The sequence below is a fragment of the Oryx dammah genome, unplaced genomic scaffold, assembly GCF_014754425.2.
Source record: "Oryx dammah isolate SB20612 unplaced genomic scaffold, SCBI_Odam_1.1 HiC_scaffold_23, whole genome shotgun sequence".
Taxonomy (NCBI): Eukaryota; Metazoa; Chordata; class Mammalia; order Artiodactyla; family Bovidae; genus Oryx; species Oryx dammah.
Window position 1 is genome coordinate 67,636,476 of NW_024070207.1, and position 21,400 is coordinate 67,657,875.

Below are 21,400 nucleotides of genomic sequence, written 5' to 3' on the forward strand. Positions count from 1 at the left end.
CTCATTTTCAGATTTCAGTTATATAGTGCATTGTTATCATCTATAGTCACCTTGTTATCACCATGTTGTTTATACATTAGATCCTCAGATCTTATTCATTTTATAACTGAAAGTCTGTGTTCTTTTGCCTTTTTTTAAAAGTAATGTCGTAATCAACATGTACCAAACCAACTGCCATTGTAAATGTTAAGTTTGTCCTTTTCTCATGACTAAAATAGTTGTCTAAAAGTCCTGTGATTGTTTTGTTGTCAGAGAGCTATAAGCTAGGGAATAGTATTGCAGCATATTTTTTCAGAAGGTTTCCTTGAAACAGTTTAAAACAAGTTTCAGATGTTTAATGTGATCATGAGGAAATAAATTAAAAAGAAATGAAAGCTTGTAACATAATTAGTAATGTTTGTTTTTCTATGTAAGCTATTTAGTGACATTAAAAAAACATTATTTTGAAATTTTTGTTTGTTTGTTTACAGACAAGTTAAAATGACAGTAAAGAAAGCTCCCATTTATCCTGGACCCAAATCCCCCACTGTTCATCTTACATTGCCATGGTAGATTTGTCAAAACTAAGAAATTGGTATATTAGTAACTAGACTCCAAACCATATTTGAATTTTACCAGTTTAATATTACCATCCACTTTCTGTTCCAGGATCCCATCCAGGGTACCACATAGCATTTGTCATGTCTCCACATTCTTCTCTGGTCTATGACAGTTTATTAGTCTTTCTTTTATTTTCTGTTATCTTGTCAGTCTTGAGGAGTGTTATTAAAGTATCCTGTGTGATGTTCACTGGTGTCGTTTTTCTTGTGATTAGACTGGTGTTATAGTGACAGTATACATGGAATATTGCCAAACAGTCGTATTCATCCGAGCCTTGGTGTCTGAAGTTTGGGCTTGGTCACATAGACATGGTTGACCATCCCTCCAGAAGTTGAGAAGATGCTGCATGCCCAGAGCTTATCTCCCTTCAGCCCCATCACCTTGTTCACATAGACTATCTCTAATGTTTCCCAAGCCTTCTAGGTAAACAAATTTTTATCAAGTTAGACATTGCTGGAATTTAGAGGTTACCGCCCTAGAGCTGGAGGCAAAGGCTAAACTTTTTTGGGGGCCAGGTTAATCCTTTACTTCACTACATATATGTGTACATAGATAAAAGTTACCCTGTTTGAGGTGGTTATTTAAATAAAATGGGATCATAATGTAGATTTTGAAACTCTCTTCCTTTTGTTTAGTAACAACACATTTGACATATCTTTGAAGGATAGTACAAAGAAATGTACATCATTAATTTTAAGTACTGCAACATTCCATCATAGCATAGTTTTATTAACTCCTTGGACCAAGCTTTTAAGTTGTTTCAATTTTCTACCATAACAATGCTTCAGAGAATATTTCATGTATCTTATGATACTTGTGGAAGTATATCTTTAGGATAAATTCCCAGAAGCTGAAATTTGGGTTAAGGGTGCAACATATTTTATATTTTAGTAGATATTATGAAATTGTCTTCCACAGTGTTTGATTAACAGCTTATGAAAAGTGAAAGTGTTAGTCACTGTGTTGTGTCCAATTCTTTGCAACCTCACGGACTATAGCCCACCAGTCTTCTCTGTCCATGAAATTGTCCAGGCAAGAATAGTAGAGTGGGTAGTCATTCCCTTCTCCAGGGGATTTTCCTGACCCAGGAATTGAACCCAGGTCTCCTGCATTGGAGGCAGATTGTTTACCATCTGAGCCACCAGGGAAGCCCCATTGATACTAGGTTAGACTTCCACAAAGAATGTATGAGTACCTGCTTCACCACACCCTCATAAACATGTAATATTAGGTAGTAAAAATAATTTTAATCACAAGTATAAAAGATAATTTTTCTATTTAGATAACTTTTTAGGATTCAAAATAATAAGTTTTTACATATGAAGCAAGATACTTATTTTCATTTTTAAAAAGTTGATTAGTTTAAAAATAAATCTTATTCTTCATGTAGCTCCATCTGAACATTGAATAGCAATTGTGTTATTTGTTCAATCATACTGAAGGAGTTACTTCTGAAATCATGTAGAAGATGCATTTTCTGTAATGCCTAAAATATAGGCGATGATTCGACAATTGCTGTTGTTTAAATCAGTGTTTAAGTAATTTATGTGTGTATTAGCTCAGTTCAGTTCAGTCGCTCAGTCATGTCCGACTCTTTGCAACCCCATGAACTGCAGCATGCCAGGCCTCCCAGTCCATCACCAACTCCTGGAGTCTACCCAACCCATGTACATTGAGTCGGTGATGCCATCCAACCATCTTATCCTCTGTCATCCCCTTTTCTTCCTGCCTTCAATCTTTCCCAACTTTGGAGTCTTTTCAAATGAGTCAGCTCTTTGCATCAGGTGGCCAAAGTATTGGGGTTTCAGCTTCAACATCAGTCCTTCCAGTGAACACCCAGGACTGATCTCCTTTAGGATGGACTGGTTGGATCTTCTTGCAGTTCAAGGTACTCTCAAGAGTCTTCTCCAACACCACAGTTCAAAAGCATCAATTCTTTGGCACTCAGCTTTCTTCACAGTCCAACTCTCACATCCATACATGACCACTGGAAAAACCAAAGCCTTCACTAGATGGACCTTTGTTGGCAAAGTAATGTCTCTGCTTTTATATTAATATGCTGTCTAGGTTGGTCATAACTTTCCTTCCAAGGAGTAAGCGTCTTTTAATTTCATGGCTTCAATCACCATCTGCAGTGATTTTGGAGCCTGGAAAAATAAAGTCAGTCATTGTTTACACTGTTTCCCCATCTATTTACCATGAAGTGATGGGACCAGATGCCATGATCTTCGTTTTCTGAATGTTGAGCTTTAAGCCAACTTTTCACTCTCCTCTTTGCACTTTCATCAAGGGGCTCTTTAGTTCTTCTTTACTTTCTGCCATAAGGGTGGTGTCATCTGCATATCTGAGGTTATTGATATTTCTCCCGGCAATCTTGATTCCAGCTTGTGCTTCCTCCAGTCCTGTATTTCTCATGACATACTCTGCATATAATTTAAATAAGCAGGGTGACAATATAAAGCCTTGATGTACTCCTTATGAGAAGGCAAAAAGATAGGACATGGAAAGATGAACTCCATAGGTTGGTAGCTGCCCAGTATGCTACTGGAGATCAGTGGGGAAATACTCCAGAAAGAATGAAGGGATGGAGCAAAAGCAAAAACAACACCCAGTTGTGAATGGGACTGGTGATGGAAGCAGGGTTCAATGCTGTAAAGAGCAATATTGCATAGGAACCTGGAATGTCAGGTTCATGAATCAAGGCAAGTTCGAAGTGGTCAAACAAGAGATGGCAAGGGTGAAAGTCGACATTCTAGGAATCAGTGAACTAAAATGGACTGGAATGGATGAATTTAACTCAGATGACCATTATGTCTACTACTGTGGGCAGTAATACCTTCGAAGAAATGGAGTAGCCATCATAGTCAACAAAAGAGTCCAAAATGTAGTACTTGGATGCAATCTCAAAAATGACAGACTGGTCTCTGTTTGTTTCCAAGGCAACCATTCAATATCATGGTAATCCAAGTCTATGCCCCAACCAGTAACACTGAAGAAGCTGAAGTTGAACAGTTCTATGAAGACCTACAAGAACTTTTAGAACTAACACCCCCAAAAGATGTCCCTTTCATTATAAGGAACTGGAATGCAAAAGTAGGAAGTCAAGAAACACCTGGAGTAACAGGCAAATTTTACCTTGGAGTACAGAATGTAGCAGGGCAAAGCCTAACAGAGTTATGCCAAGAGAACGCACTGGTCATAGCAAACACCCTCTTCCAACAACATAAGAGAAGACTCTACACATGAACATCCCCAGATGGTCAACAAAGAAATCATATTGATTATATTCTTTTTATCCAATGATGGAGAAGCTCTATACAGTCAGCAAAAACAAGAATGGGAGCTGACTGTGGCTCAGATCATAAACTTATTGCCAAATTCAGACTGAAATTGAAGAAAGTGGAGAAAACCACTAGACCATTGAGGTATGACCTAAATCAGTCCCTTATGACTATATAGTGGAAGTGAGAAATAGATTTAAGGGACTAGATCTGATAAAGTACCTGATGCACTATGGATGGAGGTATGTGACTTTGTACAGGAGACAGGAATCAAGACCATCCCCAAGAAAAAGAAATGTAAAAAAAGCAAAATGGCTGTCTGAGGAGGCCTTACAAATAGCTGTGAAAAGAAAGGAAGTGAAAAGCAACGGAGAAAAAGAAAGATATACCCATTTGAATGCAGAGTTCCAAAGAATATCAAGGAGAGATAAGAAAGCCTTCTTCAGTGATCAGTACAAAGAAACAGAGGGAAACAATAGAATGGGAAAGACTAGAGATCTCTTCAAGAAAATTTGAGATACCAAGCGAACATTTCATGCAAAGATGGGCTCGATAAAGGATAGAAATGGTATAACAGAAACAGAAGATATTAAGAAGAGGTGGCAAGAATACACAAAAGAACTGTACTAAAAAGATCTTCACGACCCAGATAATCAGGATGGTGTGATCACTCACCTATAGCCAGACATCCTGAAATGGGAAGTCAAGTGGGCCTTAGGAGGCATCACTATGAACAAAGGTAGTGGAAGGTGATGGAATTCCAGTTGAGCTATTTGAAATCCTGAAAGATGATGCTGTGAAAAAATGTCAACAAATTTGGAAAACTCAGCAGTGGCCACAGGACTGGAAAAGGTCAGTTTTCATTCCAATCCCAAAGAAAGGCAATGCCAAAGATTGCTCAAACTACTGCATAATTGCACTCATCTCACACGCTAGTAAAGTAATGCTTAAAATTCTCCAAGCCAGGCTTCAGCAATACATGAACCGTGAACTTCCAGATGTTCAAGCTGGTTTTAGAAAAGGCAGAGGAACTAGAGATCAAATTGCCAACATCCACTGGATCATTGAAAAAGCAAGAGAGTTCCAGAAAAACACCTATTTCTGCTTTATTGACTATGCCAAAACCTTTGACTGTGTTTATCAGAATAAACTGTGGAAAATTCTGAAAGAGCCGGGAATACCAGACTCCCTGACCTGCCTCTTGAGAAACCTGTATGCAGGTCTGGGAGCAACAGTTAGAACTCGGCATGGAACAACAGACTGGTTTCAAATAGGAAAAGGAGTATGTCAAGGCTGTGTATATTAACCTGCAAGCAATTTGTGTTTATAGGATACTTTACCCAAGAGTGCATATGGTTATTTTTATAGAACAAATCATATGTATTTCTTTTGAAAGAACCTCTCTCTGGTATGAGATCTGTAGCTTGGACCATGTTTTTCTTCCTACCTCCATACCCATGTAACAGTCAGTTTAGCTGTCCTTTATCAGTTAAATTTTTTCCCAGCAATGACTACTAGTTATGTGAAATAAGTCAAATGGGAAGTACTACTTGGTCTATTGTGATTTCTATAGTGTTTCTTTAAATGTAGCTTTAGTGATTTGTTTTTTCTCGTATATATGTTACTCTTTGTCTCAAGTGGTAGTTTTAACTTATATTGTACTCTTATTCAGAGGCCCTTAAGTACCATCATAATAGCACTTTAATAAAATTAATACCGTTAGTACCACATTAACCAAATACAGCAACAGATAAAATATAATTGTTCTTATCAGGATGTTGTTTCCACAGCATCTTTCCATAAGAGCAGCACTGTAAAGTGATTAACTTTACTTAAATGGATTTTTCTTTTAATTTTATTATGTATTAAATGTTGTTTTTCTAGGACCTGACTTTGTTGTTTGTGATGAAGGCCATATTCTAAAAAATGAAGCATCTGCTGTTTCAAAAGCTATGAATTCTATACGATCAAGGAGGAGAATTATTTTAACGGGAACACCACTTCAAAATAACCTAATTGAGTGTGAGTCAATGTGTAAAAGAATGTATCCAGTTTTGGAGAAGTTACTGATAGGAACTTGGAAAGAAATGCTGTGCTAAATGAAAGTTTTAGGAAGGTGGAGATTGGAGGAAAGTTGTGTTGAATTGATGTCAGGATACAGTTTGCTGAGGCTGAGGATAAATGATGAGAACCCAGAGAAGTGACTTGTGAGTTTCCCTCATTTTCATGTGTGTGGTGACACTAAAGAGGGAACATGAGTTACACAGCAAATAACAAATTGAAATATCCCATTGTAATCTGTTCTAATAGTTTTTTGTTATTCTTATGTTATTTCCATTCTCTTAGTATTTTTATAGTTACTATTTTCTGTTTTATTATTTGTAATACTGGTTACTGTTTCACTTTATCTTTCTTTATATTTATCTATACTATATATCTATATTTTATCTTTATTTTTGTCTGTTCCAGTTTCCTCTTTTTTCTTTCCCCGTTTATAGAATGTTGCCCTGTTTCACATTGTGGTCCTGTATAGCATAGGGCAATTATTTAGGACTTCTTGAACTAAATTAGTTAATTCAAAAGTTGATCTAGTAGCTTATTAATTGATTTTATTAGTTTGGTTCAGTATCTATGTTGTTTTCACATGATACCCTTGCTGATCATAAAGTCATGGGTAGAATTACAGAGCAGTTGTTGTATACTCAATATGTATTACAAAGACTAGTGAGTTAGAATAAAATGTTCTAGGTGTTGTTTTTCCTAAACAGTCTAGAATAGGTAATCCAGTTCTAGATCAGACTGATAAACCAGTGTTTAGTCTACACTCAGTTTGGTGTTCTTTCTTTGTATCTTGATTCTAATGCTGCCATGGCATGCATTTTTGACATGAGCTTTTTGTCAGAGAATTCTTCTCAGTTCTTTTAGCTGTTACTGTTGTTAATGCACTAATATCTTCTTTCTTAGATCATTGCATGGTTAACTTTATCAAAGAAAATTTGCTTGGATCCATTAAGGAATTCAGGAATCGGTTTATAAATCCAATTCAAAATGGTCAGTGTGCAGATTCTACCATGGTAGATGTCAGAGTAATGAAAAAACGAGCTCACATTCTCTATGAAATGTTAGCTGGATGTGTTCAGGTACAAGTACATTCCACAGTAATAATAGATTGTTACTTTGTTATATTGTAATCTTAAAATGTTTTCTGAATTTAAACTTGAATTATTTTGTGTTTTCTGTCTCCTTCTTTCAGTAGTTTTACAGTTGAATCTTCTTGCACTCTTTTCCAAAGTTTATTTAGTATTGAACTTTTAAAAATTTGCATTGAGAAGTTTAGAAAATACTTGATTAATTCATTTGCTGGATGTATAGCTTTATATGGTTATATGTTAATGTTTAGATTTTTCTCATCCTTAAGATAGAGGATATGTAAAAGGACCACAGCTATTATGATTAAGAAATTTCTGTGCTCACCAGAATTTATAGTATGGTATTCCAAACCTCATTTGTTTGAAATCATTGTAAGAAAGGCACTTATGAATTATGAAAGAAGAAATCCTGAAGAAACAGTTTTATTAATTCCAAGTACATACAATAACTTTAATGGACTAATAGTGTTCTTTCCACATAGATCTTCAGTAAACCATTGTTAATGAGTAGATAAGTATTTAGAGACTAAGCAAGCAGTTAATAGATCTCAGTTCTTTATTTTTCTTAAGACACCAGCTATTAATGGATCTAACAGATGAGATAGGCTGTCCTTTTGACTGACTGTACTACCGTTATATAAGGTAAAGTCTTTCTGTTTGTTTAGGTTACCCACAGGTACGTACAAGAAGGTACTCTTATTTCTGTATTACTGCTACTACCTAGGTGGCATTTTTCTGATTTAGGTAGTCATTTGTATCTATCACATTAGTGTTCTTTCTTTCCTGTTCCTATATTAAGAATGCCTATACATGGCTTGTTTTCTCAATTGGACAAACATTCCCCCTGATGTTATATGTTATCCTCTGGCATGTTGATACACTTTACCCAAGGGATAACCCAGACTGCATTGGACTTTGATTCATCCGTTTTACTGTATGATTAAAGCAATTCTTTTTGCTAGCACTACCTACTGTATCCCCTCCCCACCTTTTTTTTCTTTTCTTTTTTTCTATATTGAGGAGACCATTTGAAAACCTAAATTGCTCACTTGGTAGTATGGCCACTTCAATTTAAAACCTCCCTGGTGTTTTGCAGTATCTTTTTACCAGTGAGTCATACTATGTAGTCACATGAAATACATTAACTACAATTAAATGGGATCATTGTTTGATTAAAGAGGGTAAATATATTTAAGTAAATGTTTTCTTATATGTCTGGTCCCTATTATTTGTGTGCACTTTTTAGTTGCAAACAGTGATGATTCTTAGAGCAGTTAATTCCTGTCATATATTTAACTAATTTTCATTCTGTTTATTATTAATTACAGAGGAAAGATTATACAGCATTAACAAAGTTTTTGCCTCCAAAGCATGAGTATGTTTTAGCTGTGAGAATGACTCCTATTCAGTGCAAACTCTATCAGTACTACTTAGATCACTTAACAGGTAACAAATAGACTTAGTTCATTGTTTTTTTCTTTCTTAAGACATTCCTTTTCTGAAGAATGCTATCATGGTAATTTTACCACATCAGTTGTTCTTTTGCAATTTTGGATTTGTGTAAAATGGTATGTTTATATTATAAAAACAAAAAATATTTCTAATAAAAAGCTAATATTCTCAAAATAAAATTAAGGAACAAACTAGTGAAAAAATATATAGAATATGTCAATAATGCCTCAATTTGTAAAGAGCTTTTATTTCATAAAATATTATATATTTTACTAAATCCATAAAAGAAGATACAGAAAATTCCATTGTATTATTAAAAAATATCCAACCACATTAATAAAAGACCTATACGTCAAACTAATGAAATTGCTTTTTAGGTATCAAATTGACAAATGTTGAAGGGAAAAAAGGGCAAAATACAAAGCAGGGCATATATTATGTCCCAGTGTTACAATAAAAATACACAGAAATGCCTAAAATACACAAATATGTTAATAACAGGTTATTTTCTGAGTGATTACATTATGAGGAACTTATACTCTTTTTCATATGCTTTTTTTAAATTGTTGTTATTTAAACTTACTTATTTTTTTTATCTTTGACTATATTGGATCTTAGCTGCGGCATGTAATATCTTTTGTCGCGGCACACAGGCTTCTCTTCGCTTGTGGCATGTGAGTTCCAGAGCATGTGGGCTCTGTAGTTGCAGCATGCTGGCTTTTCTCTAGTTGTGGCATGTGGGCTGAATTGCCCCACAGCATGTGGGATCTTAGTTCCTGGACCCGGGATTGAACCCATGTCCCCTGCATTGAAGGCAGATCTTAACCACTGGTCTACTAGGAAAGTCACTCTATGTGCTTTAAAAACATATAGCAGATAGATACTGTTTCATTATCAATAAATTCAGGTGTTTGTATGTGTGTTTGTCCAAGGTTGTCACCATTCACAGAGCAAAACGTTAGTTTCTGTTTGTTCTGGAGTGAAATTTTTTACTGTTGGTCAGTTTATTCTGGTACCTTTCCCCAGTTGATGTGCCAGATTTATTTAGGGGCTATAGGTTAGAAGGTAGTCTTCAGCTATTTTCGATACAAGTGATCAAAAAAAAAATTGAGAGTGGAGGTTTATACACACACATTACAGTGATGCTTCATATTAGTAGTTAAAGTAACACTCTTTGTGACAGATAATTTCTATTTTAGAAAATAGAATAATGATGATGGTCCTGAACAGTTGTTCTACTTTGGGGAAAACAGGTTTCGAATGTTTGTATTTTATAGAGATTTTTTTGCTTTATTTTTAAAACAATTTTCTGACTGACTTTTGAAAGGAGGTCATTTCTAATAAGTCACACATTTTCATTTGTATATTAATCATAAGCTATTAGATTTATTGTACCATGTGGACTTGAATGACAAAAAGTGCAGACATCATTAACTAAATATAGTCATTCCAGTGAGAAAGAGAGGGATGTTGAGACCTGTCTTTCATTAATCTCTGAGTAATAAAAGGTGCTAAATTTGGTCACTTAATATTTTCTCCAAAATATTTAAAATTTTGTTTCATTGTGGGGAATGTACTGTTTAAAAATATTAAAGAATCAGTTGTGTTTAATAACCAATAGCAAAATGTTAATATAGCTCATGTATAGATATTAAAACATATTCTTTCTAAGAGCAGTGCAATATTTAAGATTTAAGGGGGTCTCATTTTTTTATGACTTTAATTGATAGGAGTAAATATCTAAAGCACTAACTGCTATAGCTTTTAACTAAGAAAGGTATGGTTGTTAATTTATCTGGTGTCATGAATCTTTCAGTCATGAGAATGTCTTGGAATTTCCCCCCTACTAAATGTGATATTTTATTTTCCTTAAAGTAGAATAACCTGAGTTAATAACCCCTTAAAAAAAACTCTCATAAAAGGCCAAATGGATTATATTAAAAGCTGCTTTATCTTGATTCTCACCAGAAACCATCAAAGTGTTTCTCCCAAAATGTCACCCGTCTCACTTGCAGTTAAAATCTTTGATACTTTATTGATTACATAGTCCAAAAATACTTTTGTTTCTTAGACTCTTTTTATATTTAACTTAGCTTTAAGAAGTTCATATAAATTTTTCTTTTAATGCTAGCAACAATTTGATGGTAATTTTAGTAGTAATTTATCATATATTTAATATTTGCAGAATTAAAGTCATAAGAGACTAAATTTAATGAATGTCAAGAAAATTAGTATCTTCTTAATTTTCCTTCATTCTCTGAAAAATACAGTTGTTCTCCTTCCTTTTTACCATCAAATTCTCTGGTGGCTCAGACAGTGAAGAATCTGCCTGCAGTGCGAGAGATGCAGGTTTGATTCTTGGATCAGGAATTTCCCCTGGAGGAGGGCATGACAACCCACTCCAGTATTCTTGCCTGGAGAATTCCATGGAGAGAAACCTGGTGGGTTTCTCCATGGTGTCACAAAGAGTCAGACACAACTGAGGAGCTAAAACTTTCACTGTCCATCAGAAGTTTCAATTTACATGTAAGCCTCTGCCTTCAGTAGACACTTTAGGTTTTATAAGTGTGAATACTTAGTTTTAAAACAGCCTGATTTTTAGCTTAAATCACTGTTAAAATCCATACATTGTCTTAGGTATGCAGAAATGGAGCACATACAAAAACAGTCTACAGAATGGAAGAAAATATTTGTAAGTCATTTTCCTAAAAGGGATTAATATCCAGAACATAAAAAGAACTCTTACAACTTCTATGTGTGCATGTGGTCATTTGCTTCAGTCATGTCTGCCTCTTTGCGACCCTGTGCACTGTAGCCTGCCAGGCTCCTCTGTCCATGGGATTCTCCAGGCAAGTGGGTTGCCTTGCCCTCCTCCAGGGGATCTTCTGGTCCTAGGGATCCAACCTGTGTTTCTTATGTCTTCTGCATTAGCAGGCGGGTTCTTTGCCACTAGCGCCACCTGGGAAGCCCCTTACAACCTAACAACAACAAAAAACCCAACAAAATTCAAAAATGGACTTAGGGGTTTTCAATAGACATTTCTCCAAGAAAGATATACAAGTGACTGATAAGCACATTAAAAGATGCTGTACATTATCACTAGTTATTCAAGAAATACAAATAAAACCAAGAGATATCACATCATACCCAATAGGATGACTCTCAGACAAAGAAAGATAATAAGTGTTGGAAGTGATATGGAAGAAATAGAACACTTGTGTAGCTGCTGTGACAAAAGTGTGGCAGTTCCTCAAAGGGTTAAGCAGAGAATTACCATGTGATATAGCAATTGTACTTCTAGGTAAAATTCTACTTTCAAAATAATTGTAAGCAAGAATTCAAAACAGATACTTACCAATTCATGTTTATATAGCAGCATTATTCATAATAGCCAAAAAATGGAAGCAATCAAAGTGTCCATCAAGTAATGAACAGATTAACAAAATATGATATATGCAAACAATGGAATATTACAGTCTTTTAAAGAAATTCTGACGTGAATGGAACTTGGAGACATCATGTTAAGTAAAATAAGTCGGAAACAAAAGGACAGATACTGTGTGATTACATTTAGAATTTTCTAGAAGAGTCAGATTCATTTAACGGGTACAGAGTTTCTGTTAACAATGATGGAAAAAGTTTTAGAAATGGAATGTGCTGATGGTTGTACAACGTTTTGATTATACTTAATGCCACTGAATTGTACTCTTATAAATAGATAACAATAAACTCCTATTATCATCTTACAGGTTGATTCAATGGTTCTAGAGTAGGGCTTAGGCAGCTGCATTTTTATAATTCCTCTGGGTGATTCTGATGTACCCTCTGCCTGAGAATCACTTCTCTAAATGTTGCTAAATATGATTAGCCATCAGGGAAATGTAAATCAAAACCAGAACAAGATATAGGCATACTTTAGCCTCTTTAAGTGTTCGGGTGAAAAGAAGACTCATTTATGTCTGTAAAAATAAAAGGATTATAAGGGAATGCTATCAAGAAATTAGATGCCTCATTTTCACAGCAATGATTTCTATCATACACAGTGGCAATACCTCTAATCAGGCAAAATAGCGAGTACTGGATTTTTATGCTTTTTTATTCATATTTCATATCATTACTGAATATACATCTTGTCCCTCATGTGTGGACAGAAAAATGTTATTGTTTAAATACTGTTCTTTTAAAAGATCAACTTTGTTCTTTTGTGTTTTACCCCCTTGATAATTTTGTCATCTTAATGAAATGTGCATTCATTTCATTTTTACTTCATTTTCATATAAAAATATATTGTTGAAGTTTCCCTGGACAAAATAAATAATTTTTTTAACTTGAAAAACACTTTTTATAAATGCTGGGTTTTTGACATAAGAGTTTTGCTTAAGTACTGTGTACAGAGAGTGGCTTTATCTAAAGCAGGAATTTGTAATCTAGAGCACATGGATAGAATCTAGGACCTGAATAAGAAAATACTGCCTGTTTTCACTAACCTCTATAAAAAATACGGCATTTTTTCCAGTTATTAAACCATAGTAGTATTAGTGATAGCTGTGACTTTGTTACCAATAGAAATAAGAAATATTTCTACATATTATTGTTGTTACTGATATCTCAAACTTATTTACCTTTATCAGTACTTCAAAATTTCAGGCCATTGTTAAACTTACTACTATATCTTGTTATTTAATGTATTAATAAGGTTGCATATCATTATACCACGTGTTTTTTTTTTTTAGCATTTTGATGATTTCTGTATGTTGGATTTCTTTTGCAGTCCTGTTTATGTGTTTTGAAATAGTCTAAAAATGAGGGCCTATTAGCTTCTCTACAGGGCCAGAGTATTCTGATGCACAGATCAAGCTAAGGTCCTAATACAGAAACACCTTAGTTGAACTAGAGAATTCTTATGTCTTAATGTTAGCTCTTTTTTTTTCTTTTGATCAGGTGTAGGTAATAGCAGTGAAGGCGGAAGAGGAAAGGCAGGTGCAAAACTTTTCCAAGATTTTCAAATGTTAAGTAGAATCTGGACTCACCCATGGTGTTTGCAGCTGGACTACATTAGTAAAGAAAATAAGGTAAATTAACTAACCTAAAATTGATCAAAAGGTATCTGTAGTAAGTAGAATAACTTTGGAAAAAGGTTGATCATATAGACTTACTGTATATTCAGATTTCTTTTTCTTTGTGGTACAGTACTTCAGCCTGTTTTATCTCTAGTTAATTACTCTGTGTTTGAATGAATTGTGATTATGGAAGGAGTGTTAAATGTTAATCTTTTTAAAAATTTTTAGTGGCATATAGTTGATTTACAATGTTGTGTTACTTTCTGTCGTATAGCAAAGTGAATCAGTTGTACGTATATCCACTCTGTTTTAGATTCTCTTCCCATATAGATCATTACTGAGTATTGAGTAGAGTTCCTTCTGCTATACAATAGGTCTTTATTATAGTATTGTGTATATGTCAATTCCAATCCCCTATTCCTTTCCCGATGGTAACCATAAGATTGTTTTCTCCACCTGTGACTCTATTTCTGTTGCTTAAATAAGTTCACTTGTACCCTTTTTTTAGATTCCACATATAAACAATATCATACAATATTTGTCCTTCTCTGTTTGACTTCACTCAGAATGATAATCTCTAGATCCATCCATGTTGCTGCAGATGGCATCATTTCATTTTTTATGGCTGAATAATATCCATAGTGTATATATATACATACACACACCACATAGTCTTTATCCATTTCTCTGTCAATGGACATTTAGGTTGCTTCCATGTCCTGGCTATTGTATACTTGTTGAATTACAGTTTTTTTCCAGGTATATTCCTAGCACTGGGGTTGCTAGATCATGTGGCAACTCTACTTTTAGTTTTTAAGGAACCTCCATATTGTTCTCCATACTGGCTATTCCAATTTACATTCCCACTAATAAGGCTTCCCTGATGGCTCAGACGGTAAAGAATCCACCTGCAATGTGGGAGACCTGGGTTAGATCCCTGGGTTGGGAAAATCCCTTGGAGGAGGGCATGGCCACCCACTGCAGTTTTCTTGCCTGGATAATTCCCATGGACAGAGGAACCTGGCGGGCTACAATCCATGAGGTCACAAAGATTCAGACATGATTGAGCGACTTAGCACACACACACCAACAGTATAAAGGGTTCCCCTTTCTCTACACCCTCTCTAGTATATATTGTTTGTAGAGTTTTGATGATTGTCATTCTGACCAGTGTGACATAGTACCTCGTTTTTGTCTCTGGTTTCCTTTGCTTTGCAAAAGCTTTTTAAATTTTAATTAAGTCTCATTTATTTTTGTTTCTATCTTCATTACTGTCAGAGGTAAGTCAAAAAAGATCTTGCTGCGATTTATGTCAGAGATTGTTCTGCCTATGTTTTCCTATAAGGGTTTTATAGTATCCAGCCTTATGTTTAAGTCTTTAATCCATTTTGAGTTTATTTTTGTGTATGGTGTTAGGGAATGTTCAAATTTCATTTTTACATATAGCTGTCCAGTTTCCTCAGCACCACTTATTAAAGAGACTATTTTTTTTTCAATTGTGTGTTCTTGTCTCTTCTGTCATAGGTTAACATCTTGCATAACCATAGTAAAATAATCAGAATTAAGAAATTCACATAAGTACTAGTAACTAAACAATAGAGGTTAATTGGATTTCATCAGTTTTTGTATTTACATCCCTTTTCTTTTTCATGAGTCAATCTAAGACTTCACGTTGCATTTATTAGTCATATTGTGATGTTTCCTTTATTTTTTCTAACATAGTTCTTCAGTTCTTTCTTATCTCATAACAACGAACTTATCCTTAAATGAAATAGACATCATCATTATGATTTCCAGTTTAAATTGAAATAAATTCTTAAAATGTTCATTTTTTTTCCCTAGGGATATTTTGATGAAGACAGTATGGATGAATTTATAGCTTCAGATTCCGAAGAAACCTCCATGAGTTTAAGCTCTGATGATTATACAAAGTAAATTGAATACTTTTTGTGCCCTGTGTTGACATGTTTAAAGTCCCAACTTGCTGATTGTCCTCTAATAATTGGCACTTGTATTTTTCCTGTGTTTCCCTAACCATTTGAATTTGTTCTCTTTTTTAGAAAGAAAAAAGCAAAGGGGAAAAAGGGAAAAAAAGATAGTAGCTCAAGTGGAAGTGGCAGTGACAATGATGTTGAAGTGATTAAAGTCTGGAATTCAAGATCTCGAGGAGGTGGTGAAGGAAGTGTGGATGAAACAGGAAACAATCCCTCCGTTTCTTTAAAACTGGAAGAAAGTGAGTCTAATAATTCTTACATATATCATGGAACACTGATTTAAAAAATAACATGTCATTGTAAAGTCATGCTTCTTTCCAGTTATTAATTATCCTCACCAATGGGCTCAAAAGAATATCTTTCCACAATTGGTAAGCATCTAGGATAATCATATACACATAATAGCAACAAATGTTTAATGAATGTTGAAGTGCTCTCTCTGGTATTTAAGAAGGGAAAAAAGAAAAGCTAACATTTATTTACACGTATATGCCTAAACTCTATATTATTTTCACTCTATGTGTTATCTAACTTAATTCTTGAACAGCCTCACAATATTATTATATCTTTATAAATGATCGGTAGAAGAGGATTCAGACCTAGATATATCCTATTTTAAACCCACCATGGTGATTTCACTTAACTACATATAAATAACTGTAAGCATTTCAGGTAATAAACAATGATTGTCATATTCATTTTATACAGTAAAGCTAGTTTTGATGTTTTTGTCTTATTCCTTTGTAATTCTTCAGAATCTGTATTTATTGTCTACTTTAGATTTCCCTTGTATCAGGTACAGTTGTGTCATCTACTTTGCTTTCTCTTTCTTTCTTTCTCTTGTGCATGAGTATAAACTCAGTGAAAGTCTTCCATTGAACTTCCCAGTGGCTTAAGTTCTCTTTACTCATCTCTACATTTGAAGGATGAGTAGTCAGGCTGCACACTCTCCTAGAGCAGTCTGACTAGATGTTTAGAAACTCGAGTGCTAGGAACAGATAGCTGAATATTTAAAATATCTAGAGACAGAACAGTATAAATAACTCTAAATATGTGGCATTTGTGAATCGTGGAGCAAAGTACAGACCATCTGTGAAGAGAAGGGAGTTGTGGCTGCCAGTTCAGTGAATGATTCTAAGAACAGACAGGCCTGCAGCTGAACAAATTTGGTTAATCCCTGATAAACATTTCTCTCTTCAGTACCTCCTTAGAATAGACAGATGGCAGCCTAACAATAGACCTTGGCTTGCTTCTCTGAGAAACCAGGGGAGTAGTATAAATTAAATTACAAAATTTCTTTTCTTCTTATTTTTAAAATTTAGTTAATTTTTTAATTTTTGGTGAAATTGGGTCTTAGTTGCGGCACCTGGGCTCCGTAGTTGTGGTGTGCAGGCTTAGTTGCCCTGCGGCATGTAGGAACCTAGTTTCCTGATTAGGGCTTGAACCCATGTCCCCTGCACTGGGAGGTAGACTCCCAACTACTGGACCACCAAAGCAGTCCCTCTTTTCTTGTTTTTGTCCCCTGCTGTCCCATAAAGATAGCGTAACAGTGTTCATCTTCCAGCTAGATTTAAGGTATACTTAAAAGAATGGTTAAAGTTTAAGGTAGTGGGAATCTTCTGCTATTTTCTCCTCTGGTCTCCTGATCTGCATTTCACTTAAATTTTCCTTAGTCTCTCATCTCATAATTAGAAATAAATAGCTCATAATTTATGTGTTCCTGGGAATGATTTTTCCTAAAATACTCTTGTTGAAGTTTTTCTTATAACTTATGGTTAAGAGACGGAGAAGGCAATGGCACCCCACTCCAGTACTCTTGCCTGGAAAATCCCTTGGACGGAGGAGCCTGGTAGGCTGCAGTTCATGAGGTCGCGAAGAGTCGGACACAACTGAGCAACTTCACTTTCACGCATTGGAGAAGGAAATGGCAACCCACTCCAGTGTTCTTGCCTGGAGAATCCCAGGGACGGGGGAGCCTGGTGGGCTGCCGTCTGTGGGGTCGCACAGAGTCGGACACAACTGAAGTGACTTAGCAGCAGCATGGTTAAGAGAAAAGAGAGTAGACTAACCAGTATGTATCATACTGTGCTCCAAATGGGTTGCATAAAAGTATGTTGAGGTATAGATCCCTTCATCAGTTGGAAGTACACATGGGGTCTAATGCAGCTGGGTTGCTTTTAGAAATGAGGAGCTTCTTCCAGTTTTCCTGTTGTGCAATTATAAGTATTAGGTTGGCACAAACATAATTAATGGTTTCAGACAGTGAATTTTAAATCATTATAACAAGGCTCAAACATATTTTTATTAATCAAAATAGGAACCATTAAAATCAATGCAGTTTTGCCAACGAGAAATAAGTTTGCTTATTCCTGTAACATAAAAATCCCTGCTTCAGGATTCGACAATCTCTTGGAAAGCATTTTCTGCCTCCTACTAGTTGTGGAAACATTTTCCCTGGAAAAGTTGTTGAGATGCTGGAAGAAGTAGTAGTCTCTTGGCAAGAGGTCAGGTGAATGTGGTGGATGAGAGAAAAACCTCATAGCCCAATTCATTCAACTTTTGAAGCATTGGTTGTGCAATGTGCAGTTAGGCATTGTCATGGAGAAGAATTGGGTCATTTCTGTTAATCAATGCTACCTGTAAGCATTGCAGGTTTTGGTGCATGTCGTAGATTTGCTGAGCATACTTCACAGGTGTAAATGGTTTCTTTGGTATTCAGAAAGCTGTAGTGGATCAGATGTGCAGTAGACTGCCAGTCAGTAATCATGACATTTTTTTGGTGCAAGTTTGACTTTGGGAAGTGCTTTGGAGCTATTTCTTGGTCCAGCTGCTGAGCTGGTCATTGTCAGTTGTCATACAAAATCCCGTTTTTGTCACATATCACAACCTGTTTGATTAATGGTTTGTTGTCATTGCATAGAATAAGAGAAGATGACACTTCAAAACGATGGTTTTTTTGATTTTCGTTCAGTTCATGAGGCACCCACTTATCGAGCTTTTTCACCTTTCCAATTTGCTTCAAATGATGAACGACCATAGAATGGTCGACGGTGAGTTCTTTGGCAACTTTTTACATAGTTGAAAGAGGATTGGCTTCAGTGATCCTCTAGTTGTTCATTGTCAACTTCTGATGGCCACAGTGCTCCTCATCTTCAAGGCTCTCATCTCGTGTGTAAGACTTCTTGAACCACCACTGTACTGTGCATTCATTATCAGTTCCTGAGCCAGACGTGTTGTTGATATTGTGAGTTGTCTCCACTGCCTTATGACTCATTTTGAACTCAAATAAGAAAATCGCTTGAATTTGCTTTTTGTCTAACATCATTTCCCTAGTCTAAAATAAATATAAACTAGTAAGTCATAACTCATTAGCAAAAAAGCATAAAGCAAGAAATGCACGTTAAAATGATGACCACATTTATTTAGAATGTATTCCAGTATCAAACGGAGAAGGCGGTGGCACCCCACTCGAGTACTCTTGCCTGGAAAATCCCATGGACGGAGGAGCCTGGTAGGTTGTAGTCCGTGGGGTCACTAAGAGTCGGACACTACTGAGCGACTTCACTTTCACTTTTCACTTTCATGCATTGGAGAAGGAAATGGCAACCCACTCCAGTGTTCTTGCCTGGAGAATCCCAGGGACAGGGGAGCCTGATGGGCTGCCGTCTATGGGGTCGCACAGAGTCGGACACGACTGAAGCGACTTAGCAGCAGCAGCAGCAGCCAGTATCAAAAGGCAAATTTCAACAATGCAAAAACTGTAATTACTTTTGTACCAACCTAATACTATCACTTGCCATATTTGCTGAAATATGGAAAAGACTCTAAAGAACTGGAACAAAGAGTAGGTTGCTACATGTTATGAACATAAATGCAGACAGGGAAAGCTGTGGGTTCCAAATGATGAACTTCACCTATTCCTGTAGTATGTAGCTCTCTGTGGTCAAATAGAAGTCATTCATATATGGATATATTTCATTTTTTGCAGCTCTCTGCATGCATAGTTGATCAGAAACATTTTTTAGAACAAATAGATGATAAAGATCTATTTTTGTTCTTTAGATCTAAATCTATATAAGGCCGAGTAGATCACAGCATATGGTCATATATACCTGCATATATTATTTATTTATTGTCCATGCTTTGTGGCTTGTAGGATCTTAGTTTCCAGACCAGGGATCCAACCTGGGCCCTGGCACTGAAAGTGCCAAGTCCTAACCACTGGACTGCCAGGAAATTTTCCTGCAAAATCACTTTCTTATAGTAAATGTAAAACCTGAATTGGAAGTATTAAGGAACCAACATGTTGCACCTGGAAGTCGAAATGGATACTATTAATAAATAAGTAGATGGCTGTAATTGAACTATCATTTTTCACTACATATTTCACTTTGCTTTGAAGAATTGATATCTAATTTATTTGCATTAGCTTTCTGGTCTTTTTGAGAAACAGGATCTTGAATAAGTCATTTAAGTTTACCTTACAGCATCTACATCTTTGTGTTTTAGTTTAGTATCATATTAGGTAGTTTGTGAGGAGGACATGACTATATAAACTACTTCAAAATAGTTGATGTATTATTATTTCACAGCAAGCATATCTTGTTTTATTGTACTTCACAGATACTGTGTTTTCACAAAATGAAGTTTGGTGGCAACTCTATGTTGAGCACATCTATTGGCACCATTTTTCCAATATTTGTTCACTTTCTATCTGTGTGTCACAATTTGGTAATTCTCACAATATTTCAAACTCTTTGGTTACTATTAAGTTTGTTATAGTGCTCTGTGTTCAGTGATCTTTGATGTTACGATTGTAATTGTTTTGGGGAGCCATGAGCCGCACCCAGGTAAGACAGCAACTTAATTGATAAATATTGCACTGTTCCGGTTCTGACTGATCTACCAAATGGCCTTTCCCCTGTGTCTCTCCCTCTCCTCAGGTTTCCCTATCCACTAAGACACAAAGTATTGAAATCAGGCCAATTAATAACCCTACAATGGCCTCTAAATGTTCAAGTGAAAGAAAGACTCTTTTGTGTCTCTACTTTAAATAAAAAGCTAGAGATGATTAAGTTTAATGAGGAAGACATGTCGAAAGCCAAGATAAGCCAAAACTAGGCCTCTTGCACCAAACAGCTAGTAGCCAGGTTGTAAATTCAAATGCAAAGTTCTTGAAGGAAATTAAAAGTGCTACTCCACTGAACACATGAATGATAAGAAAGTGAAACAGACTAGTTGCTGATATGGAGAAAGTTGTAGTGGTCTGGATAGAAGATCAGACCAGCCATAACACTCTCTTAAGCTAAAAAGCCTAATCCAGGGCATGACTCTAACTCTCTTCAATTGTAAGAAGTGTGAGAGAGACAAGGGAGCTGCAGCAGAAAAGTTTGTAGCTGGCAGAGGCTGGCTCAGAGGTTTAAGGAAAGAAGCTATCTGTATAATATAACAGGACAAGGTGAAACAGCAAGTAGTGATATAGAAACTGCAGCAAGGCATCCAGAGGATCTAGTGAATATAGTTCGTGAAGGTGGCTGCACTAAATGAAAGGCTTTCAGTGGAGACAAAATGGTGTTCTATTGGAAGAAGATGCCACCTAGGGCTTTCATAGCTAGAGAGGAGAACTGGATGTCCAGCTTCAAAGTGCCAAAGAACAGGCTGACTTTTATTAGGAGCTAATGCAGCTGGTGACTTCAAATTGAAGACAGTACATTCTGAAAATCTTAGGCTCTTTAAGAATTTTGCTAAACCTACTCTGCCTGTGTTCTGTAAATGGAACAAAACCTGCATAACCTCACATCTGTTTACAGCATCATTTACTAAGTATTTTAAGCTCACTGTTGAGACCGACTGGTCAGAAAAAA

The 21,400-nt window shown here is 35.8% G+C and overlaps 1 protein-coding gene across 7 annotated transcripts in view; it reads left to right on the forward strand.

Annotated features, from left to right (window-relative positions):
- The window catches only part of ATRX (ATRX chromatin remodeler), a 293,493-nt gene that overhangs the window by 180,896 nt on the left and 91,197 nt on the right, over positions 1-21,400 (forward strand). For all 7 annotated transcript variants that reach the window (XM_040265641.1, XM_040265643.1, XM_040265642.1 and 4 more), the window contains 6 exons: positions 5,766-5,903; positions 6,846-7,021; positions 8,359-8,476; positions 13,424-13,554; positions 15,385-15,473; positions 15,603-15,775. In XM_040265641.1, the coding sequence (XP_040121575.1) occupies positions 5,766-5,903; positions 6,846-7,021; positions 8,359-8,476; positions 13,424-13,554; positions 15,385-15,473; positions 15,603-15,775 (825 nt within the window). The remainder of the gene's footprint in view (positions 1-5,765; positions 5,904-6,845; positions 7,022-8,358; positions 8,477-13,423; positions 13,555-15,384; positions 15,474-15,602; positions 15,776-21,400) is intronic.